The following is a 25264-nucleotide window of genomic DNA, read 5'->3' on the forward strand; positions in this document are numbered from 1 at the left end:
CAGTAAGGATTAGAGGGAGTGTGACTGTTTTATTTAGGGAAGGCTGAGAGAAAACAGAAGAAAAACTCTCCAAACAAGAATAGCACAAACAAGAATAGCACAGGCAAAGCAAATATGTGGTTCTCTGTACGTCATTGCTGTAGATGAGAGGAAGAAATGAGTGTGCACTAAAACAAGGAAGGTTTAGGTTAGACATTAGGATCGTAAACATAAATAGGTAATGGCATGGATGATTTACAGAGACCAGACTCTGCCTCACCAGATGGAGCGTGAAGGAAAGTTCTATGATTCTGATGGGAAGTAGAAAGGTGCATTAGAAGACTACCAGAGGCCCCTTTCAGTTTCTTCCTGACTTCTATGAAAACTATGTGTATCTTTATCTGATCAACCTATCACTTCTAGCAAACTCTAAAAGGAACAGATTGAGGGATATTTTAAATCATTTTGCTCAGAGAAATATCTTCAGTGAATTTGTAACAGAAATGCAGTGCTTCAAGAAGGAAAGTACATTAAAAGGATACTTTGTGACTCAAATCTGTTACAGTGATAATTCTGTCTAGTCTAAGTGGAGTGACTTTAATTTCAGTATTTCCTGCCTAGAAACTAACTGTGCAACAGCAGAACAGACTTTCACTCCTCCAGTATTTTCCTTTCCTCTTCCTTTATGCTCTGTTTGCAAGGTAAAAGACTCATTGCAAGAAATGAAAGTTTAGAATTCCATTCTTGGCCAGATTGTTTTTTAAGTATTTAACAGATTTTCTTTTGGCAAGATTTACTGCTGAAAATTACAAACAACAACAACAACAACAAACCACCAAAAAAACCCCTCACAAAAACAGCACACACACACCAAAAGAAAACAAACAAACAAACAACAACAAAAAACCACAAAAAAACCCCCCAACCAACCAAAAACCCCTGTCTCACAAACCAATGAACAAAGAAGAAAAGGAAAGACCACATTCAGGCAAATACAAATGCCAAATCCCAAAATTGTTGTCTATTTTGTTTTAGGAGTGTTGCTAGAAGGGACTGTTAGCACTTTATTTCACAAGTGCAAGACATTTTGTGCACATACACTGTAAGACACATGTGCAATGTCACATTCTGTAGAACTGGTGAGATTTTCTACAGAGACACAAAGTCAAAAGACAGGCCATGAAGTTCATAGAAGAAGTTCATGCTTTAGAGAAGTTTGTCTTCCTCTGGATGTTGTGCACCTCTGCATTTTTAGGGGGGTGGATCTAGGAGATTTTTCTGTCTGGAAAATCTACAAACTAGTATTCAAGTTGAAACTTGAACACAAGTTAAACAAACTGGGTGGATAGGTCCAGCAAAAGCAGAGCACAAAACACCACAGCACCAAAGGGAGCCTGCCTTGGAATAATTTACAAGCTGCATCTTCTCGTACCTCAGGAGCTTTTTTTCCTCTGATGTTTGTACAGCACATTGCTGCAAAACAAAGCAAACGTTCTTTCAGTGTCATTAATTGAACTAAAATGTAAGTTACCTGTAGTTGTATCATATGGAATATATGTTTATAAATTCATAAAAGCCAATAAAGGTAATTCTATTCTTTTTTCAGAAAATCTATGGTAGTAGGCTCGTACAGTATTGAAGTCAGCAGCATGAGAAACACTTAAAAGTGCTGATGTATAGGGAGGGTCTGTCCTGCTGCAAAAAGGAGGTGTCAGTTCTGACAGGGTACTGTGCTTAATGAGACTATTATTAAAATTGGCTGGTTCTCATGCCATACCACTTTGGGTTTTGACATAAGCCTCCTTCAAAGAGATCTGAGTTTAAGTGACCATATCAACTCTGTCATAGAAGGAAGTAATCAATGACGAATATTTTTTTCCTCCTAAACTGCTGAGCTCAGAAAACCACCATGCCTGTGGTGAACAGAAAAACTCCACTGTATTTGTTTTATTGCTCAGAAAGGCTGAGTCCGTGTCCCAGTCAGAAGAGCCTTTGAGACAGGAGCTGGTTAGCTGCACAAGAAGCCAGAGTCTTCTTGCATTTCCCTATGAATATTATTGTGCTACTTTGAGATGCTCAGCAATACCATTACTACATAGATCCATAAAGGCACAACACCAGTGTGAAGATAGCTCGTGAACAGTGTCAGAGGGGCATATGGGTTAAATGAGGAGCCAACAACTTCCAAGTCATCCCAGAAGTTCTCATGTTTCTGGTTCTTTTGGCCAGCTGCCCAGGTTCTTTTGTACAGCTGCAAAGCAATGCTTTCTAACCTCAGTATCCAATGTGCCATAGCTTCAGTAGTTTAGCCTCAGAGTACTGTATCTTCTGGCCCTTGAAGAGATCATTTTTGCTGCATGATCTTATGTCTGGTAAGCCATCAGCTCTGCTGCATCACCATCATTCTGTTCCTGGAGTTTCCACAGTTACCAGGGATTCTTTCATTAGTTTTGAGCTGCCTGTACTGGCTCAAGCCTTGTCTGCTCTCTAGATAAATCTCTTTGACCTGAATCCTTCTACATTTTGATCTGCTGTGCCCAAAGTGTGTTTGCTGTCCAAGTCCTCTTTTTCATTTTCAAGGACATTCAGATGACTTCAGTACCAGTTCTGTAACTCTGTGGTTAGAGCTCAAATCCCGTTTTCAGGGCTGTGCCTATCAATCTAGCTAAGGATGCAATTTCTTTTCTGTGGTCTAGCCAAGCATGACAGTAGGGATGGAGTGATCACCACATCCTCTGCACTTTTTATCTTACTGATCACTTAAAGATTAGGTGGATGGGGTTCGATCATTCCATCCTGGTGAAAAATGTGTGAGCTGGCAGAATCCTTAATTATACTGGCTGCTTTCTATTTTTGGATACACAGGATTTAATATTTTTTATTATAGTATCACCTAGGGACCAAACTGAGTACAGTCTCAACCCTGCAGATATTTGCTGAGATGCCCTGTCTTTCTGCCCCTTCACAGAAGATGAAATTCTTTCCTTTCCACTAGAAAAACACAGACATGATAATTATTGACAGTGGTTTATACGTTGATAAGACAGGAGGAGTGGTTATCTTGATTAAGCACTTAGGTGTGGGTGGACACAGAGAGACTGCCCATCAATTCCTCTTTAATCAGTTGTGATGTGTTGTAAAAAACAGAGCACATTCCTCACGCATTCACACAGGTGGGGGGACAGAAGGCTGGAAACTTGTGGCTTCTAGCAACAGGAGGAAGGCTCCTAATCCTATCTGTAGATCTGCACCTACAAGATACTGAGTGCCCTGGCACCAGGGCCCAGCAGCTTGGTCCAGGAAAGCAGTTGCACCAGCTAAGCCTGAACCTGCAACAACAGCAGGTGCAGCCTGCGAGTGAGAGCAGTGGCAGACTCCCTGGTATGGGGAAGAAGGTCCCCGTAGGCTGATCTCATCTGCTGGCAAAGGGCATTTTCCTCTTGCTGGGGCTTGTATCTCAGATACTGAGGAAAGACTTGTGGGGCCTTAGACTATTATCCATTGCTACTCTTCCACATGGCAGCAATGATATTGGCTACAGGAAGCTGTGAACATGTTAGGCATAACTCTGTGGCTCTGGTAACAGGGGTCATGGACATGGTGGGCCAGGTGGTTTTCTGATGGATCCTGCCAAAGAAAGGAAAGAGAGGTCTTGAGGAGGAGTGGACAGACAGTGCAGATCATCAACTGGCATCATGCAACTGGCATCAATAACAGCCATGGGATCTGGTTTTTATGGTTATAAGATCCTATCTGAGTGTCAGCTACCATGTTTGCTAGGAAAAAAACAGTGTTCCTAGCAAAGGGGAGCTAAAGTAGCCCTGCCATATGACTGGCAAGCATGGTAAGGAGAGCTGTAAATTAGGAATGACAAAACAACAGATGACAACCTACCATCAAGTGGTGTGGGATGAGGTGCAATAAACAGGGTGAAAGAGGTTAGCTTAAGTGAGTACACAGCAATAAGAGAGTGCCAACAGTATGGCATTATGAAAAAAGCTTACGTCTTTTTCTGGGACATCATCTCAACCTGGTGCCTTATCTGGCATGCTTGTACATGAATGCATACAGCATGGAGAATCAATGACGGGGGTTAGAGGTCTGAATGCAGTTGCAGAGTTACAATATCTCATTGGGATCACCGTGATGTCATGGCATGGTTCACACATGGGGGTGGTGCAACTGATGGATACAGGCAGTTCAGCGAGGATTGGGAGGGAGAGCAGGAGCTGACCTTTTGTGAGAGAGCAGCAGTGATGCATTGAGCTCTGCCTTGGGAAAGGTAGGATCTGTTTGAGAGCCTGTGGATCAGGAAAAATATCTTGCTGAAACGAAGCAATAATAAATTTGGAAGCAAACTCCATATGTTTTCTATGACAAACAGTTACATTTGCAGGAGGTGACCTTCTACAATGCAGCTCATGAACAATACAATCTGTAGTCTGTCTTTCTCAGGACATCTACAATTTCCAGCTGGTGATGCTTGTTCTTGATCTCCAGGAGTACCTCAGCTGGAAATGTTCCTCAGATGCTTCTCATCTAAAACTGGAACACTGATTTTAGTTCCACACCCTCTGTTACCCAGACATCTCTTATCAGACCTGCTATTTCGGCTGCTTGAAAATTAATTTTTGATAGCAACAGGGTGGAGTCACAAAAATATATACACAATGTATATATTTTAAATTTTACCACATCATTGGACAAACACTAAATAATACCTTCTCTTTCAGGCACATACACATACTGTTTATAAAAAGAGTGATAGTGCCAGTCAGAAAGCCAACAGGATGTCATTTTAAGGAATATTTTTTTCATACACGTTCTCATATGTTTGGAGGAAGCAGGAGAGAAGAGAGGAGTGAACTTCATGCTGTACTTATACATTTTAGTTTCCATTTATAGTTAAAAGACTCACAACTTGGGGAAAATCACATCTTCCAATTTCTTCAAGGCAAACTGACTGTAGTATTCTCTAAGGAACTTTCCTTTTCTTCTTTTTTTTTTTTTTTTCCCTCTCTATATTATTTAAAAGAGGGCTTAGGGTTGTATCTTATTTATCACAGCACTGTAATACTGGTGCTATCAAATGCAAAGTTTTTCCTATGACTGTGCTATTGTGTTGAGAAAAGTAATTTTTATGCCGCAGATATTCCAAATTTTGGAGAGCTGGGTCTCCACCAGTAATCTGAGTCTGGCTCATTCAAAGTGCCATGGAAAAATTTAATAGGTCAGAAGCATTAGTTTATAGCATACGAACATGAAGTTTAGGCTTACAGGGAAATAGTACTTTTAAAAGTCACCAGAAATTGCTTTAATATCAGAACTGAGAATCAGGACTGGTGATTAATTAGCAGAACATCTCTTGCCAGAGGCAATAATCATCAGAACAAAGGTAAAACATCTGAAATCTTTGCTTCTGTATTTTACTTTATTTTCATTTATCCCTGCTATCCCTAGGATGCTAAATGAGGCTTGCAGTACATCTAGTTTACCTGTAACTAAATGAAGGAAATGTTTTGATTCTCAATAAAACCCAAAATCATAGTACAATGCTATAATTGCAAAAAAGCAACTTAGTAAAAAAGATGCTGTTTTGATTGAGACAAGAAAGTTCAGGACAAATGCTAGAGACGCTAGCAAAGAAATTTGTCAAATATGTAAACAAGGCCAACAAGGTCATTTCTGTTCAGGCCCAATGCACCCAAATTCTTAAGATACTTTGGTTTATGATGTTTGCAAAATAAATAGGCATAGTATATGTTTTTCCTAGACAGTGTAATCATAAAACCAAGTTATTTTGTTGATTTATATTTCAATAATTATAAATATTTTTGAATTAAAAATTGTAAATTTAGAACATATTAGGTCATGATGAAACATTTAGAATATATGTGGCTATGAAACACATTCTGTTTCACGACAAACTTAATCTACAGAAGAAAAAATGATCGGTTCATCACAGACAATAATAAAAAGCAAACTCCTGTAGGTATTTATATTTCTTATGGAAGACCTCTATTTCATGGGCATAGCAATTTTAATATATGAATAAAATGGACAATTATAAGACAAATTAGAAATCCAAAAGAAAAACAGAAACAGTGAGCCTTCTTGAGGCACTGGGAGGGCTGGCATACCCCTTCTTCTTTGGTTCTGTCAGCTGCCACGTTTCCAGGAAAGTGTGCCTCTATACCCTCTGTGTGTGGTGGCACCTTTTCAGCCAAGTAAATAATCAACGAGGTTCAATTGCAGCTGTTCTCAAGTCTAACTTATTTATTTGACTTTGATACAGATGTATTCTGAGGTTTTGGTTATTGTGCAGATATTATTTCTTCTTCAAATAGTTTGATATTGCTACTTATGTAACCTTTAAAGTGTTTGTTTCAATTGCAAACATTTGCTTATCAAAGGAGTCAGCCTCTGTTAGCATACTGACTTTACTAATCTGTTAAGGTAGAGAGTGCCACCTAAATAGTAATCAGAGGAACATGGTTAAATTTAATAGATTAAGCACTAACTGCCAAACTATTATATATCTATCTCATAATTTAGAAATAAAAGCTATAAATACCTCATTTTTTGTCTAATGCTGCTGCTGGGTATCTCTTTCCTTATTTTGAGATTACAGTACGCCAGAAACTCCTTTGTGTTGTGAAAATTTACTAAAGAAATTACATGACTGATGTTCAAATAACCGTCTCATACCAAGGACCAGTTGGTCTCAAAGCATGCTATTTTAAAACCAATAAAAGAAATACCTATTGGCCAGAAGTCGTTAAAATAAGACACGGAAACTTCCTTTTGTCCGCCTGATACTGATGATGTGCAATATGCCCTACATTTTGGCTGTGGCTTTGTTCCCTGCTAAGAGAAGTGCCACGCTGATTTTGTAAAAATGCTCTCTTGCTGGTTTGAGAGAATTTATAGAGTCTGGAGCTCTGCTTCCCCAGCACTTTCCATACCCATCCCAGCAACAGTCCAGCTGAGGGAGTCAGGCCAGTGGAAATCCTCCACAAAATAAAATGCTGTTCTTCCTGCTTGGTTCCCCACCCATCCCAACTACCCCTAACTCCCTACCTACCCCAACTCATGGCAGGGTTAGAGGAAAATCAATGACAAAAAAAAAAAAAAAAAAAAAAAAAAAAAGTGTAAAATATAAGAGAAAACAAGCAGAAACATCTCGGTGTCCAAGTGTCCCGGGGCGGGCAGCAGGCTGACTGCGGGCACGCTCCGTGCGGAGGCGCTCCCGGATGCCCCGGCAGGGCAGCGCGCAGACCCCGCGCCTCCCGGGCCGGCCGGCGGGCGGGGCGTGGGGCGGGGCGGGGCGTGAGGCGGGGCGCGGGGCGTGGGGCGGGGCGCGGGGCGGGGCGAGGCGCGGGGCGGGGCGCGGGGCGGGGCGTGGGGCGGGGCGGGGCGGCCCGGGTCCGCCACCGGCAGGGGGCGGGGGCGCCCTCCGCGCCTTCCTCCGGCTGCGCAGCGGCGGCGGCTCAGCTCGGTTCCTGCTCGGGCCGGGGCAGCCTTCGCGGCGCGGCCGCCGAGGAGACGCCGCGGGACGTGTCCGCGCCCTACAGCCCCGGTAGGTGCTCGCGTTCTCCGCGGGGCTGCGCGGGGGGAGCCCCCGCCCATCTCCCGCCGGGCATCCCGCCGCCGGCTCCGCCGCCATCGCTCTGCTCTGCGCGGGGCGGCCGCTGGCCGCCGGCCCCTGCCTCCGCTGCCGGCTTTTCCCGGCGGTGCCCCTTCCCCGGGCCGCCTGGCCCTTCCCCCATCCCCTCCCGCCCCGGGAGGGAGGCGGGCCGGGGCCGCGGGTCACAGCCGGGCGGGGCGCGGGTCTCCGTCCCGTCCTCCGCTCCTCCGCCGTCCCGGCCCGGTGAGGGGATCGGGGCCCGGCCGGGGGCGGCGGTGGGGCAGGGAGCGAGCGCCCGGAGCTGCCGGGCGGGAGGAGGAGGCGCCGGGTGGAGGCGGTCGGGCCGGCAGGACGCCCCGGTCCAGGGAAATGAGTGGAACGCTGGCAGCGTGGCAGCCCCTTCCTGCTGAAACTAAGTCAGCTCAGTGAAAGCTCGGTGGTGCTGCTGCTCGGTGGTGGTGTTCCCTTGGCTTTCCCTGTGGTGTACGGGGTCGCGGGCGCTGTTGGGACGTGGGTTGTAGGGCTCAGCTCTTGTTTAACTAAAACGCTGGATGCATCGTTACAGAGCAGCCGTGAACTCCTAAGGAAGTTAAATGTGCTGTTTGCAGAGAGATACTTGGCGAAGCAGCCTGTGTGCCTTTGGTTACTGGCCTCTGAGTTGCTGAAGTAGGAAAACTTCTAGAAATTATATCAATTTTTTTTTTATTTCTCTTAGGTAAATGCTACCATACATTAAGTCACGTGTTTGGCTGAGCCACTAAAGGGCTATGGAACTCACTTGGCTTGTTTAACTTCCCATTTTCTCACATTTAAAAGAGGTTAAGTGATAACGTAATAGCTCCAGACTTGGGTGAAGATCTTTGCATATACCAGATGTTTTAAATGTTGTGTGTGGCCTGCCATACCGCACAGACTTGGAGCCCTTGGTCCCTCTTTGCTGGCGAACCCAGCTGACTGCACCTCTCTTTTAACAAAGTATTTATTTAATACTAATTGGGGAGTAATTTAGAAAAATAATCAAAACCACAAACCCGCATCAGAAATGGCTACTTAATGACTGTCATGTTTTCTTTTTTAAAAGAAACTTCTCAAGGCTTGAGTGTCTTCATTAGCACATACTTTCCCTCCGGCTTTCTTTTAGGTATGAAGAAACCTTTTTCAACTGTTGATTGCATAGTCGTTTGTGTAGCCAGGCAAGTTTTGTGACTTGCTTTAAGCCTGCAGGTAGGCTCTTCACAAGCTAATAGCTTGCTATTGTCATGTAATAACGTCTCATCACTTCAGGGTGGAGGAAGCACCTGTTTGTTGCAGGCTGTTGCCTCCATCGCCTTGCAGAAGTCCTGACCACTTCACCCAGTAAGAGTGCAGGGTGAATAGATAACGAGAATTGCTTCACGGACCGGGAGTTCCTGCCCAGCCTCTCTAAGTGCAGCCCGAGTGTTTCGGGGCATATGTGCTCTACGTAGAATAGTTTGGGTTGGAAAGGGCCTTAAAGACAATCTATTTCCAGCCCCGCTGCCGTGGGTGCAACATCTTCCGCTGGACCAGATTACTTAAAGCCCCATCCAAACTTGGCCTTGAGTGCTTCTGAGGATGGGTCAGCTGTCACCTCTGGCAAACCTGTGTCAGTGTCTGATCGCTATCCCAGTACCAACCTGTGAGGCACGCCGTTTGTCACTGCTCTAGTCCCTTTGACATTGGGCCACTGACTACAACTCTGAGTGCAGCCATCCTGTGGCAACCCACATCTAGTGAGAACTCTTGGTGCTTATAAAAGGGCGGGATAATGTAGACAGAGTTTAAAATTTTAGTGGAACTTTGGAAAATTTATATTTAAAAAATGAATTCCTGAATGTTTAATTTTCACGTTTTTGGGGAAAATACTAACATGCGGGGATTTTTTTTTTTTTAATAAAATCATAAGATGGATTGATACCGTGCAAAAATACCTGTCTGTTTACAGATTTTATTGCAGCCTGAAGATTAAATGTCCATAAAATGAATCCACAACAGACATCGAGAACTTGTTCTTAAAGATTTAAATTGATCAAAGAGAATTTGTATTCAAATAGAACTTAAGTTCTGGTTTTTAAACTTGTAGTTCCAGTGAAGCCAGAGGATTGACGTGTGAGTGTAACGGCTGCAGATCTTTCTAGTTATATTGGTAATCACTATGTCCATGAGTCATTATATAAGTCATACATAAGTTCAGTTCTCAGTTTTTCACTAAAATTTGCTGAGACTGTGTAGGACTTGAGGCATAATTATTGTAAACCTCCATGTTTTACCTGCCAGTGGCCAGCTACATTACCCCTGTGACAATTTTTTTGCTGTCAACAGTAGTGGAATTATTGTAATTGTTTTGCAGTTTAGAAGGATCTGTCTGAGAAGTCTCACAAAAACCTGAATGTAATCTCTGAAACCAAGATTATACATAAATTCTCAGAAAAAAATGTAATTTGCATTAGTGTCGGAATTCTGGTAGTCTTGCAGTGAGACGTGATGACATGGGTGAGCAACACTAGCAGCCTGATGCTGCTGCACTTTGCCTCTCAACACTCTTGAAAGTTGTCCTCTAATCTCTTTTAGGTTATATTCTCTGTTACTACATTAAGTTTCCTTAGTGAGCAAAATCATATGAGCTGGAGCAGCCTGGCAGGTGAGTTCACCTATCTCATCAATTTTCATGCTTCTTAATATTATATATATATACACACCTGACATCTCGTGACTTGAGGACACGATAGAAGGGTGGTGAGGAAGTAACTTTAAACTGATACTGCTTCTTGAAATCTCATTTCCTAGTATTTCTTAGATTAAGCATCTGTAACCTATAAATAGGTGCTCCTGGCTTCCTGCTTCATCTAAAGTTCTGTGTCTAACCATGAATACGTGCATAGCCTCTTCATAATTTTGTTAAAGGTATGTGCATCCTGCATACTTCAGGAATTTTTTTGTTAAAATAAATACATTAATATTTTTCTGGGTGATTTTTAACTCTTAATTCCACCCTGTCATTTGTTTCCATCTGCTTGCATCTTGATGTTATCCACAAATTTAAAAATCTTATTCTTCAGTTCTTCATTGATGTTTATGATAAGTGGTGACTATATTAAATGGTATTTCACCCAAAGTTCCTGAAATTCAATCACACTGAAGTTTTCACAGGGCATTAACAATAGTTTCTCTTTTGGAATGTTCAATTTGTATCTTAATTTGCAGACTGAGTTGTACCACAGCGTTTTCCAGCCTTGGCCTCACATATCCTCAGTGCCAAGAGAATGTGAAACAGACTTTGTGGAAGATAGGGGAAACTTTGTAAGACTTATCAGGACAGAGGGAGCTGCTGGAGTAAACTTTGCCCTGCATTTGATGTGACTGTTGAGTCAGGATTGGTGGCAGAAAGTTGCACAATATGCTTATATGTACAAACACATGCTAGTTCTCATGACAGTCCAGTTAAAATCTTACCACTGAAATACATGACAGTCTCCTTTCTATTCATAAGACTTGCTTTCTTGTGACTGGCTTGCTTCCGTTCTCCCACCCTCTCTCCAGCTGTCTTTTGTCTGAGAAGAAAGTAACCATCTCCTAGTAGCAAAGGTTTTTTTATTTTATTTTTTATTTTGATCTGTTTTGGTATCACCAGTTAGTTGAGTGTTCATTTCACAAATGTTTAAGCTGGTTGCTAGTATTGCTGCTGCTAGAAAGCTGCTGACCTGCTCCCAGACACTTAATTCTTTAATCAGCGTTTATTGTGTCCGCTGTGCATAGAGTCTCAATGGTAAGGTCACTGTAATCAGCACCTTTCTGTCACTGAGGGATGCTATTCCTCAGAGGAGTTTATCTGTTCCTAAAGTGGTTAATTTCTACACAGGTAATGACATACAGTGAATTGCTATGCAGCATAATTTTAGGTTTCCCCACTCATGATGATGCTTAGACTACATCTCAAATGAGAGAAAATGTCTGTTGGATTTTGCTTAGAGGATGTATACCAGTTTTTAACTAAATATTAAAATGTATAAATTATGTAAATATATAATATACAAAAAGAATACATTGTCCCTGGTTTGTTTTTTGTTTTTCTGTGAAATTATTCCTCTCAGATATGGCTTATAGTTTTGGTAATGGTTGGTATAAGATTGCACCTAGCCAAGATGTAGGTTGTGGGTCTTTGTTCTGATATCGTCATGCTCAGAAACCTAGAAACTACAGGTTTTGGAGCTGTCTTTTTTGTCGACAGTAGGAAGAAGTGAATCACTCTAGAGGCGTTAAGAACCCATGTCAGTGACTGACTTCCTCTCCATTTTCAGGCATCTTTCACCTCATCACTCACAAATGACGGCCTGTCCAGTGCTAATGTGGACTGGTGGCAGTGCCCTGCCTGCACCGCAGAAGCACTTTGGTTCTGTGTGCCTCATGCACATGGTGGTTATCAGGCACCGGCAACAGTCTCATATATTCACTGTGATCCTGTTAGCAGTGTCCTGTAGGCACAGCATGGTGTGTTGAGCCTGCTGCTGCCCTTCTTCTCAGGGCTGATATGTAGTGCTTTCTCTGCTGGGTGCTCTGCTCAGCCAGTGACATGCTCTTTTAATCCTGCAAATGGCCAAAACCTATCCAAATGCTACCTGTTGGGGGTTAAGTTTTCCGGTGGAATTTTCCCCCCCCATAAGTTGCTAGGAGACTAAATACTGATAGTTAAAGGGTGCTTAACCCGTACAAAAGAAGTAGATCACTTAGTTTAGAGGGAGGAAAAAGGCTCCCGGGAGCTGAGGGTGGGGGTTCTTTTCTTCGGCTCTCGGTTTTCCGGGAGGAGGACGGTCGGGCAAGCGACTGGTAGCTGTGTGGATTCCATGGTTAACGGAGGGGTTCGGTCCTGAGAATTCTATCATCTGTTGGAGCGCCCAGGAATTGGGAGCTCTTCGCTGCCCTGCTGGGTTTTGGGTCAGCCTGGGTCCAGCCGCCGTGGCTTCTCCAGCACTGCTCACTTCACCTGCCGGGATACCCCCGTGCCTGCTGGGGACACCCCGCCATTTCCAGCCATCAGCGCCAGAGTTTCCACCATTTTGGCTTGGTGCTCTTGGGATCCCAAGGAATCAGACTGCCAGGGGCTTGTGAGACAAAGCCCCTCGGGGTTCTTCATTCTGTTTATTATTATTATAATTGCTGTTGTTGTTTGTCTGTCCTGTTATATTTACTAGTAAAGGGCTGTTATTCCTTTCCCCATTGCTCTGACTGAAAAGTTTTTTTTTTAATCTTCCAAATTATAATAACCCGGAGGGAAGGGATTGGAATTCTCCATTCCTAGAGAGGCCTGCTTCTCCCTAGCAGATACCTGTCTTTTCAAACCAAGACACTATCTCACATGGGAGATGAGTAGATGACAAGGGGGTCTGCAGTGGAGCATGGATTTCAGTGTCTCTTGAAACAAGAACTAGAGATACCAACAGTGCTGTGAGCAGTGACTGTCACTAGGGAGTACTTTCCCCCAGCTCCCTGGTGAGATCAGCATGCTACTGAGCAAAGGTTAAAAGTCCTCTCCAACATGCAGCCTCAGATCACGCTGAGCTTATGTTAAAGAAGCTTAAATGTTTGGTAGGTAGTTTAGATTGGGTTTTATTTCCAACAGTGTATGGAGATGTCCCTTGTTACTATTAGTAGTGTTAATCCTCTCTGCCTTCCAAATTATATACAAACTCCATGGCTTGCCATGTTTGTAGTCTTGGTATGCATCTCTGGGATGAGACCAGTGTGGTGCAGTAAATGAATCTCATTCAAGGGATGATCATCTCATTCTGACACCCTAAAGCTACTATCTTAGAGTCTTACTGTGGCTGGAGAGAAGAGTAGTGTGGCAAAGCTGATTGGTTTTCCTGCAATAAACCTGGAGCTGTAGAGGAAGTGTTTGTTGTGCTCCTTTCCTCTTCTTGCTTGCTTGATAAATTTATTTAAAATGGGTCTTGGTGTTAAAATGATGTTCCATAACCATACCATCAAGTAAATTTATGTGGTGGTTGTATGTGGTTTTATCAAGTTCTCAGTAAATGAGAGATGTGGAGCTCCTGGAGCAGGTCCAGCAGTAACGGTTAAGGCATGGAGTATCTTTCTTTCAAAGAAAGGCTGAGAGGACTGGGCCTGTTCAGCCTTGAGAAGAGATGGCTGAGGGAGGACCTCATCAATGTCTGTCAGTATCTGAAAGGAGGATGTCAAGAGGATGGAGCCAGGCTCTCCTTGATGGGGGCTGAGCAGTAGGACCAGGGGCAATGGGTAGAATCTGATGTGTGCTAAGTTCCACCTTAATAGTGTCTTGGTTTTGAAAGACAGTTGTCTGCCAAGGAAAGCCAGAGCCTCCCTTGGAAGGGAGAATGCAAACCCCCTTCCCTCCAAATTGTTATAATTTTGCAGTTAGGGGCTTTCAGACAAAGAATAGGAGTAACAGGTCTTTACTAGTAATATTTTAAACAAAACAAACAAACCAACAAACAAACAAAACAAAAACAACAACCAAAAAAGCAAGCAAGGAAACAAACAAAAATCCTGGAAAAACTCTGACAGAGTCAGGGATATGACCTGGCACCCTGTGGGTCAGGGTGTTGGAAGCAGTCCAAGTAAGTCCTCTTGGTATAACAGATGTGGTTCTGTGGAGTAGAGATTGTCCTGTAGAAAGTCCAGTGGTGACGAGATGGGTCCAGTCTTCCTCTGGGAATCCGGTGAAAAACCTTTGTTTGTTCCCTTGTGTCCTTCAGTCCCAGTTTTTATCTAGCTGGGAACAGCTGGCTCCTCCCCCACTGTGTGGAGCATCTCACAATGGGATGATGGAATGTGTTGTGTCATTGGTGGGCCCTAATGGCCCATTATCAGAAGATGTCCCCCCTGGAGGACGGAGGGGTCGTGAAAGAGATAAGAAACACTGCCCCACCTGGATTTAATGGCTGGGCCATTATCAGAAGACATCTGCCCCCCTCCACCCGGAAGGGTGAGGTAAGGATAAAACATCTCCCAAAAAACACCTTTCAACAGATGAAGTAGAATACGCATTTTTAGGTTACATTATCCAATACATAGAGTTCTGTGGAAGAACATCTTTGCTGTGCAGTGACCATGCACTGGAATGGCTTGCACAGAGCAATTGTGGAGTCTCCCTCTCTGGAGGTATTCAAGAAGTGGATGCAATCCTGTGCTGTGTGCTCTGGAATGACCCTTGCTTGAGTAGTGAGGATGTACCAGATGACCCTTCCAACTTTACCCATTCTGTGAAGTCAGAGTTATTATATGTATTTTATTACTATTTATTTATTATTACTTATTATTTATTGTTCTTTAGGCACATACCCTTTGGTATGGCAGTTCTGTTGAGAATTGCTCTATAGCAGGGTAGGATAATATTGACTGACAGTGGTGCAATATTCTTATAAGAGGCTTGGTATTTTTTATTGATGTGAATACTCTTGTATATCTGAAACATCTAGATTCTGGCAACACCTTCAAGTAAGACCTAGTGGTCCCACAGGTTAATGTGTTGTAAAGCATTATTTAACTTCCTGTTGTGGAAAAACTAAAGAGACTTTGCTGTCAAGTGAAATCAAGGTCGTAATTTGTTTCTTGAAAGTATGACAGAAAGCAAATAATTAATTTTGAATTTTTGAACAGGTGGTAATTACAGCAGTGTTTCAGTTACAAAATAGTTTGAGGTACCTCATTCTCTTAAATATTTATTGTCAGATTTACGTAGTTTGCTGTGATAAAGTGGGGGAGTAAAATTGTGAATGAAGTTCAGCTATTTGTCCTTGATGATTTTATCTATCTTAACTTCAATATGTGGTTCATCCAACCCCATGAAAAACAGAGCTAAGATTGTCTTCAATAGATATGTCAGCAGCAATGGTACAATTTACTTTATCACATATAAATAGTGTGGGTTTTAGGGACCATAAATCACATTTTTAACTATATGGAATGAACTATGAACAGTAGATATTTGTAATAATTGAGAAGAGTCTTCAAAGTATGGATTGAGTACTTATATGGCTAAAATTTTTGTTGTTGTTGATTGGTTGTGTTGCCTTTTTTTTTTTTCCCTTGGATTGGTTTGGTTTTGTTGTTTTAATTGCAGAAGGAATGTGAGTTGAGTTTCATTCACTGTGGGAAGAAATGAATGCCTTAGTACTTTTATCTCAGCTTCTCAGGATTCAGAAGAATTTTTCAGTGTTTGAGATGGCTAGTTTGTGTGTTAACTAAGGTGAAAGTACTGGCTTGATGCCACTAGCAATAGCTTGCATGGTCAGTGATTTGACATGCCATTTGGGAAAAGTTTGTTTTGCACATCAAGTTTCAAAACACTCTGGCACAATGCTGCTTTTCATGTGTATTTCCTTGCCTAAACGTGAAACCAGAGTGGTAATCGCAACATAGGACATGCAACAGTAGCTGGATTATCTATTTCTAATTTTGGAATAAGCTTGGATTTAATTTCCTATATTTATCTATATTCATTCGTACAATTTGATAGAAGTAAAATAAAATCTTGTATTTACAAGCAAACACTTTGAGCCTGAGTCAGATGAATCTTGATATGTATATGGTGGTACACAATTCTTATAAGAAATTAATAATTTTACTTCATGGTAACGTTTGTCACAAAGGAAGAAAATATGTATTCCCAAGTCTCTAAATTTTTCTGTGTTGACAAACCTTTTCCCTGTCTGGAGTTCTGCCAGAACCTCAAAGAATTTGTATGGATGTAGGAGCACTTCCTGTAGGGAGCAGCTGCTGGGGTTATAGCCTGTGTTTCCAGAAGACACAAATGCTGCATGATTATACAATAAAATTAAGTTATACTATTTACTTTTTTAAAGATGTAATTCTTTTCCATGTGTGTCCTTCACTAATTACAAATTAATTTTGTAAACATATTGGAAAAACTATTTGTAGCCTAGCAGAAAAGTAAGCAATCATCTGGATAAGAAAATGTGTCCTGCATTTAAATAAAATATTCTTGAATGATTTTGAGTGTCTCAGCTCTTTTGTCCATGGCATATAATTCAGGTTGGCACAACCACTGGTTTAAAACCAGAAATCACATAAGAATAATTAGTTATTCTTATGTTGTCCTTGACATATCTAATTCATTGTGTAATACTGAGTAAAAAAATACTTGCTCTGTACTGCTTGAATACAACACACTGAAATATCTTATCAACAGAGGCTAGATTAAACACAGTGTTGTTTCATTGATTATATTTTACCAGGTATGAAAAACTAATTATTTTTGTTTGTTTGGAGGATTTCTTGCTGCTCTCTGGCAGGAATAAAATGCATTTGCTAATCATTGAGGAATGCAGTTTGTGCTAAAAAAAAAAAAGTTCAAATCTAATTAAGTCTTGGAAGTAAAAATAAAAGCTCAGGGTTTTTTTTTTTGTTTGTGTTTTTTTTTTTTTTTTTTGTTGGGTTTTTTTTTTTTTTTTGCTAAGTATTTCTAAATACTTGTTTTACTGCAGTGTAGTGTATGCTATTCATATTAACAATTAGCAGATATATACAAAACCAGGTATGACATTATTTGACCTTGCTACCTTAAGTGCACAAACACTTAAGTCCTGGTCTGGGGGAACAATTTTCCCCTGAATTAAATGCAAAGCATCTCAGGCTGCCACACATTTAATATTACATAACCTGGGTACAGATTTGCATGTAATAGTATAGAAAAGTGGGGTTAATATTGAAGGGGACATTAGCTCACACCTTGTGGATTGTGTTAAGGAAAACTGTCTGTCTCTAAACTTCTATAATGATTTACAGCCTCCTTTTAAATTTTTTTCTTTATCTTTGTTACTGTAAGGTTGTTTTTCTTTAATATTATAACTGCAAATATATAAGCAGCAGCCAGGGAATACTGAAAACAGTTCTTGTCAGCATTTCTTTAAATTATAAAATATATATATTTAAAGTAATAATGTCTTTAATATGTATTTTAGATTTTCTATAAATAATAGTATTTTTAAAAGTATATATTTCTAAAAAAATTTAGAATTGCCCCTTGAAGATAAGAGATAAAGATGTCTGATTCTGACTTCTCTCTTTCACAGTTCCTTGCAAAGCAGACTTGATTCTTTTATCCCTTAGTTGGTTTATTTAGGTCATGTAATTCTTATCTAGATTCTTCCATTTGGGGATTATGCATTGAGATAGACTTAGGAAAAAACTGCACACGGGTCTCAGTTAAAAGTCAAGATAGCTTATGGAGCAGGGTATTTTTTGTTTATTTAGGCAGAGCAGAGTAATTGCTTTTTTTTCCATACACAGCAGTCTTACCAGTGCAGTTCACAGTGAACATTTACACTTTTGTGGCAGTATGGCATTGTTGACCCCAATATTAGAGAGCTACTTTAATCTCTTTTTCCATTTCTGCTGCTTGTTGTGCTGCACTTGATGTCAGTTGTGGAGTGTATTACTTTGTTTTACTAAGTATCATTATTGATTTTGGGACCTCTTCCTAATCAGCTAAGGTCAGAAATTATCTTGACCTTCTAAATTCTTGCCTCTCATCTTTGCTTGTTTTTGTGTGCCCATTTTGTAAGCATAATCCACTCATGTTATCAGGTTGCTAAATGGAAGTACTGTTATCCTGTGAATGATATAGACTAATCTACATGTTTCATTATCATTCTTCAAAACATTAATTACAACTGTATTTGAAACCCCTTTTAAACCAAAGTTTGTGGCAAGTGGCCACAGCTTTCTGCACATTAAGTAGGGCAGAGGCTGTGCTCCTGCCCTAGGGATGTGTGTCCCATGGCACCATCTCTGGACAAGTGTTGACAAAAGCCTGATAAAGAATTAACCAAATTGAATTACATTCAGCTTAGCACTGAAATCTGCACTTCATTCAGTGTTATGGTCAGTGAGGCAGGATTAATAGGAACTGTTAATTTATCAATTATCTCAATGCAGTTTCCTCTTGCACAATGATTCTAGGAGGAAAACTTGCTTGATGTCCACTCTAACACATGAATGTAGAAAAGAGCTCAGTCTTGGTGTGTTAGAAACTTCATATCATCTAACAAAATATGATGATTTGCTTGGAAGGATTATAGACTTGTAATTTTCCTAAATAAAGCAATGTTATAAGCTTCCTCCTGGAAGGACCTAGCAGGATTCCCTCAAGAGATACAGGTTACTTATAAAAGCAAGCATCTACTGGTCTACTTATTGAAACTAGTTACAGTAGGAACAAAAAAATATGTGTAGTAGCTTTGTGCAGTTATGTATTAATTTTTTTTTGTATGTCATAGCACTCAAATTAATCAACAAGTGGAGCAGAGTGGGGGAAAGCCCTTTTGGTTTTCTCTTCCTTTTTTTTTTTATTGTAAGCTGTTGTTTTCTATGCCCTATGGAGAGCATTTTAAACTGTCATGGGGGTTATTTGGAATGCACAAGGATGCAGAAAAAAAGCAACAAGTAACTTCAGCTCCAAACTGTCTTTCCATTTATCCTCTCCCTAGTAGTTTGTATTCAGAATAAATAATCTTTTTCTGCATGGATGGATGTGCAGCTCCATGCAGGGAACTGGACAGTGACATGCCAGCATTCAAGAAGGATTTATAACCTCTAATTTCTTGTCTTCTCATGTTCAGGTTCTTTTGTGGATAACTTTTCAGTTCAAGGCACTGCTGCATGAGAGAATTTTTGGTTTCTTTCTGCTGTTCAAGTTGTAGACTTTGACTGAAAAACTTCGTAAGTTTTGTGCTAAGAAAACAGTCTGAAGAAAAAGAAAATGTGTGTTTAAGTCACATATTGCTTGCCAAACCCAGCCATTTTCCTTTGCAACTTGAAAATGTTGATTGCTTCTGTTGCCTGTTGTGTGGTGTTTTCCTTTTTCTTTGCATGTCTGTAGGGTTCTGCGGCATTCATTGGGCCATTGCTCCTACTAGGGGCTGCCCCTCCTGCTGCAGTCTCTAGTGAGTGGTGCAGTGTGGTGGTCCCTGGATCACCTTGGGAGAGTGCAGCCCCCCAGGCAGTTTCAGTTAAAATTATTCTCCTGTGGAAAGTCTCCTTGGGAGACTTCCTTAGCTCAGGGTGAGCCAAAGTGCTTCAAGCCGTGTGCAGCCCTTAGGCTATCTCAGTTTACAGGGACTCTCTTTTTAGAAATCCCTGGACTCTCCTTTTGGAAATCCCTTTGAGAGTTTTCCTTGTAGCTCAAGGTGAGGAAAAATACTTCGACCCATGAGCCTTTGCAGTTCTATGTTAATGTTTCATGCCCCATTGGTTATTCCCCTTGTTCCTGGTTTTTACCCTTCCTGATTGGTTCTTTTTGGATCCTTTCCCTGATTGGTCCCTTTCCCAATTCCTTTCCCCACTGGCCAAGTTGTGGACTCCCACCCCTAGCTATCCTGTATAATCATTCTTCCCTGGGACCAGGGGTCTTTTTCCCTGTGAACTTTGTGGAATCAAGCTTTCCTGGAGATTGGAAAGACTCCGTCTCGCTGGTTTTACTCCTGCGTCGCCTGGGGTGGCAAAAGCGGCTCTGCTGCTCAGGCAGCCTCTCAAAGAGCGAATCACTCTGCGTTTGAGGGTGCCACAAAGAGCTGATCGCTCTGCACCTGAGAGTGCACAAAGAGCAGATCACTCACTCGCTGCCTCTGTCAGTCTAGGTGTCTTTTTAAAGACGCTTCTAGCAAAGAAGGTCACAGCACCTTCACCACCGGACCAGACCACGACAGTACAGGGGAGTCCATTTGTACTGCCTGATAGAGAATGATGTAGCAATAAATGATTATTTGTATTATTTGACCCTCATAAGTCAGGAGAATACTAAGGTTTTAATTATTCCACCTCTGCTTGATGGAATGTTACATCAAAGAAGAGAAAAATAGTGTTTGGATTATTTTGACCCATTTCTAAAGACATCAAAGGAATGTTGTTGGTACTGGTTTTGTGCATATGAGTTTGAGCAAGCTCAGTTGTGATCCTGTGTTCTTTGTTTGCTTTTGAATGATCCTAAAATGTAAACTATTAAAAATTCCAAACCAATTTTCTTACCAGTTCTCTAATTTCAGTTACGAGGTCTAATGCCAAAGATGTGGAGTAATGGTACATAAGCATTTATAAGGGTTCACAACTTGTCCTGTGTTATTCCTGTTCTGTCTTGAAGTACTTCAAAAAAACCAATCTAAGATAATAAATGTAGGAAAATGATGATGTCCATAAATTATTTTCCTGCAGCTGGAAAGTACTGTGCGACACTTGTCTGTACTGTAGCCTGCTGTATTGTTCAGTAAATCAAACCTCGTGATTTTTCAGTATATTGTAATTTAGAAAAAGAATCACTAAATTTTTAAAATTCTTTTCAAGCTGAGGAAAGGAAATTTTTCATATTTCTAAATCAAAACACTTTCCACACTTTAAAAAGAAAGCATATTCTTATTTGTTGATTGCAACGAATAATGATCCTTGAAATGAGTGAAAGAGAATGTTGGGATAAAAGCAGTCAAGATTAGATCATGCGATTGTTTTCACTTAGATTCTTCTTTCTGGTTTTGTTCATACTCTTGTTTTCATGTTTTGAATTCATGATGTAGTTTTGTTCAGAGTGAAACAAAAAAGAAAACTTATTTTTTTCAATGCAGACTTAAAACAAGCTTGTAGTTGTTCAAAGTACAGGCAGTGTTTATTGTAACATTGGGACATTTCTGGATGTCTGGAGAGAAAGAAGCCAAGAATAATTCTGTTCCCAGACTTCGAAATAAAATGAGTTTATCTGCCCCAACAGATTCTTTTTGGCCTTTCTACAAGACAGATAAATACTAGCTTTTCACTGAAAGAAGTTATAATATGAGGATATAATCTGTGTGGCTGTAGCTAAATGGATATATTATGGTCTATATATGCTGTGAGATTTCCTTTACAGTACAACATTAGTGCTCAAAAACATTTGCCCGCTTTTGAACTTTGGTGATAAGTATTTTCAAATTCTGATAGAATAGAAATAAACATTTCTGTATTTGCAATTTTTTTTCCTGTTTATTTCTCTGCTGACGTTTTCTTGTAAACTTGAAGGGATAGGGTCTGAGTCTTTGGCAAAGAGGATCTGAACACAAATCACTGAACTTGAAGATACTGAACTAAGTGAAGACAAAAGGTTGCATAATACATATCTTTTCTCTCTAGTATAGACTATGTGAGTTTTTTGGTGCTTGTCTCCAAATAATTTGTATTTCTAATAACAGCAGTTTTGCTAATAATTTCTGAAGATAATGTTTTTGATGGTTTTCAAAATCATATCATAGGACTGCAGCGGGTTAGGGATGCTATAGCTTTTGTGATGGGGGTCTGGGACAGCTGCTTGGATTAGAGTGATAGCTGATCACATGTTTTCAAATGTGCCTTAGTGTAGATGATTCAAAAGGATTCCTGAATCAGGGGAAAGTGGAGCCAGATGTCCAGGCTCAGTGCAGCATAGGCCCACCAGGAATGAGCATGGTGGAGAGCACCCTGGAGCAGCTCTGGCTCTGCAGGGAGAGGGCAGAAGATCTGGTATGGTCCCCGAACCCGGCATTGCTTGAGGAGGAGGAGGGAGCTTTTGTTCAGAGCCTGTGGAGTTTGTGGTCAACTTTGGCTCTGTGTGGTGACATTCTCTTCTCAAGAAGCTTGTGGATGCTTAGGCACTGTTTGCTTAGAGTGGTTTTCAGTTTATTCTGAAGTAATTGGAGTACTCGGGTTGGTGCTTCTGTCATCACTGACCATCGTGTTATTCCCCTGGCTATGTCACCTACGTGTGACAAATGTGTCATTACTTTCTGTAATGCAGAGATTAAAGTGTTGACCTTCTTTCAGTTCCATTGAATGCAGTTTAGGTAGTATCCTGGAGACCAGAATGTTTAAGTCTTTTCTCTCCAAAGCATAGTTTGCTATGCTATGTTGTCAAATAGCAGCTTGCTCGCAGAAGCAGGTAGGGTTTTGAAGGAGTGCAGGTGGAGTTGTTGACTTTTACCACATAGCTTTAGGAAACTAAAGACTGTTTAGATGGAGCACTGCTGTACTGAGTACTTAGGTCATAAATTGAGGGACTGAAAGTTAAACTGAATTTGTAGAGGATTAGATGAAATTAATGTTTTTTTCAGAACACTTGTTTTGTGGAGAAATAGATGAAAGCAAGGCGTCAGAAATCCATCTTAAATCTTCCTTTAACTCTGAGTGTTAAGAAATAGGTATTCAGAACAATCATCATTAATTTTATTGACTAGAAAATCTGTGAGTTTTTTTACTCATCACGGAAGTGCTTTTTTGGCTGTAATTATGGTGAAGTGTTTTTTTACTTTTTTTTTCCCATAGGTGGCTGTTTTAATGCAATAGTGTCATTAGCTGGCTGAAGACTAAACATGAGAATAGCAGGTAAGCACACTCAGTAAAATCAGACTTTGGTCATTTATGAAACAACTGCTATGTACAACATTAACAAGTTGCGACAACAGTGTTTTAAAGTCATAGAATCATAGAATACCAAGGTAAAAGGGATTTCAAGAATCATCTGGTCTGACATTTCTTGTCAGAAGCATGGTCTAGTCAAGGTAGTTGTCATGTGAAAAGTGGAGATTTCCTCATACCTTTAGTGTTTGATTAGTGTGTCAGCATACCAGGAAAGCCAAGACCCTTGTGCCTGACTAGTCTGTGTCATGTTATGGGGACCCTTCAGTGAACTTCCTTTTAATTTGGGTGGATCTTGAGTGACCCTAGTAATAAATACCTTTGTAAAATTCTCTTACTTCACTGTTACAGATATAGTCAGAACTGCTCCCCAGCTGGGTAGATTCCAGTCTGTTCTTTACTCCTTACTGGGTTATGATTTCTGTGGTGGAGGACTTTACACTTGTTCTTGTTGAACTTCACTGTTAGTGTTAGCCCATTCTTCCAGCCTGTCCAGGAGTTCCTGCAGGTTGCCCGTCCCTTTAGATGTACCCTCTTCTCAGTTTGGTGTCCTCATCAAACTTTGTCAAGGTACGCTTCACATAACTGGCATAACAGGCACTGCTGTTCTACTTTATTGATGTTTAATGAAACTCATTTTGGAACTGGGATGGTCAAAGAGCAATTACCTTGTTAAAATGCTGTAGGTGGTCTGCAGTGACTGCTTAAGGTGCCATGACTTCACGTATTTTGGCTGCTATTTCTGTAAGATGATGAAGGAGTAAGGAAATGGCAAATGGTTCTCTTAAGCAATTTTTCCCTGCCTCACTAAAATTGTTATATGCTGTTTTAAGTGTCTGAAACTTTCTGAATGGTTGCTGGGAGTTTGAAAGCTATTAAAGCCTTTTCATAGAGCTAAGTTACTGTAGTACAGGCTTTAAGAAACTAATTTTACTTGACAGAAGGTAAAGTGGTTGTAAAAATAAGATCTTTGCTAATATAACATTTAAACAAAACATTATTTTAGACATTTTGTCACAGTGGAATAGCCTGTGTAGCAATGGGACAGTTTTGAGTTTCTGGTGCATTGTATTTTTATCAATAGTTAGTATTATTTTGCAACAGAAGAAACTGTTTCTTCTTCTAGAAGAAAATTACGCCTTTTCCAAGAGCTTGTTAATGCATGCAATTTTTGTCACTATTCCTAATTTTGCTTTATTAACCACAATATGTATAGCTGGGAGCAATTTGCTAAAGTGAATCTGATAAAAAACTGGAAAATACTCCAATTTTTAGGTGACTAATTCACCTAGAAGATTATTTTCCAAACATGTTTAGGTGTTTTTTTTCCCTTCCATCCCCTTTTTTTTTTTTTTTTTTTTTTATTTTTTTTTGCTAAAAACCACAAAGTAGTTATGTTCCTATAGAATGTTTCACCCCTAGCAAATATTACAGTTTTGGTTCAAATGCTTAAAGAACCTTCTAGGAGATTTCTTTCTGAATCTTTGAAGGGAGCACTTGCTGTTCAGTTGAAAAGCTCAGAATATAGAGTAGAGGGGATGGTTAGTCCTCAGTGAGTTCTTGTTCATCTCACATACTGTGTACTAAAACATGCTCTCCAAATGCCACTTGCTAGATAACACATTCCAAAATCTGTGGTTTTCAGCAGTGTTGTTTGGAAAACCTTTGCCCCATTTCTTAACATATGTGCAGGGCATCTCTTGGTTTCCTTCCTTTCAAGTGCAGTGATCTTTGGAATTCCAGCATAATATTTTTAAGTTAGGTTTGCACCTGTGTTTTCTTACATCATAACATGTATGTGCTCCCACACAAAAAAGACCAAACTACAAGCAAACTACAAACCTTCTCTCTTTCTTCGTATTTCTTTTATTTTTCTATCCCCTTATCTTTTTTTAGCCTTTGGGGAGGATTGATTAGCATCTCTCATCCTTCTGATGGTTGAGTAATCTGTCTTATTTTAAGTTTTTCTGAGCAGCCCATCACAGCAGCAGTCTGAGATCTGCAGGAGTTATAAGTTTTCTTTTTTCTAAAGGATTTGGCTGGCAATCTGAGAAGAAGTAGCATGCTCTAAGGTTGATTTTTCCAAACAGTTTGGCATAGTGCAGTAAGACAGGAAGGCAGGATGTTAATCAGATGCCTCCTCACTTGACTTGTACTCTCAGTCAGTCAGTTAGGAGTGGAGTATTCTGTAAAAATGTGTTGAAAATTATGCTAAAAAATGGTAATGTT

At 40.6% G+C, this 25264-nt stretch overlaps 1 protein-coding gene across 2 annotated transcripts in view; it reads left to right on the forward strand.

Moving 5' to 3' along the window:
* Positions 1-7441: 7441 nt before the first annotated feature.
* FAM3C (FAM3 metabolism regulating signaling molecule C) overlaps positions 7442-25264 on the forward strand; it is a 31977-nt gene continuing 14154 nt past the window's right edge. The window contains exons 1-3 of one of the 2 annotated variants that reach the window (XM_040061119.2): positions 7481-7558; positions 10196-10265; positions 22943-23002. In XM_040061119.2, the coding sequence (XP_039917053.1) occupies positions 22990-23002 (13 nt within the window). In that variant the 5' untranslated portion in view covers positions 7481-7558; positions 10196-10265; positions 22943-22989. Of the gene's footprint in view, positions 7559-10195; positions 10266-22942; positions 23003-25264 lie in introns of both variants that reach the window. The other variant, XM_040061118.2, reaches the window with a different exon arrangement.

This window comes from Hirundo rustica, chromosome 4 (assembly GCF_015227805.2).
Source record: "Hirundo rustica isolate bHirRus1 chromosome 4, bHirRus1.pri.v3, whole genome shotgun sequence".
Classification (NCBI taxonomy): domain Eukaryota; kingdom Metazoa; phylum Chordata; class Aves; order Passeriformes; family Hirundinidae; genus Hirundo; species Hirundo rustica.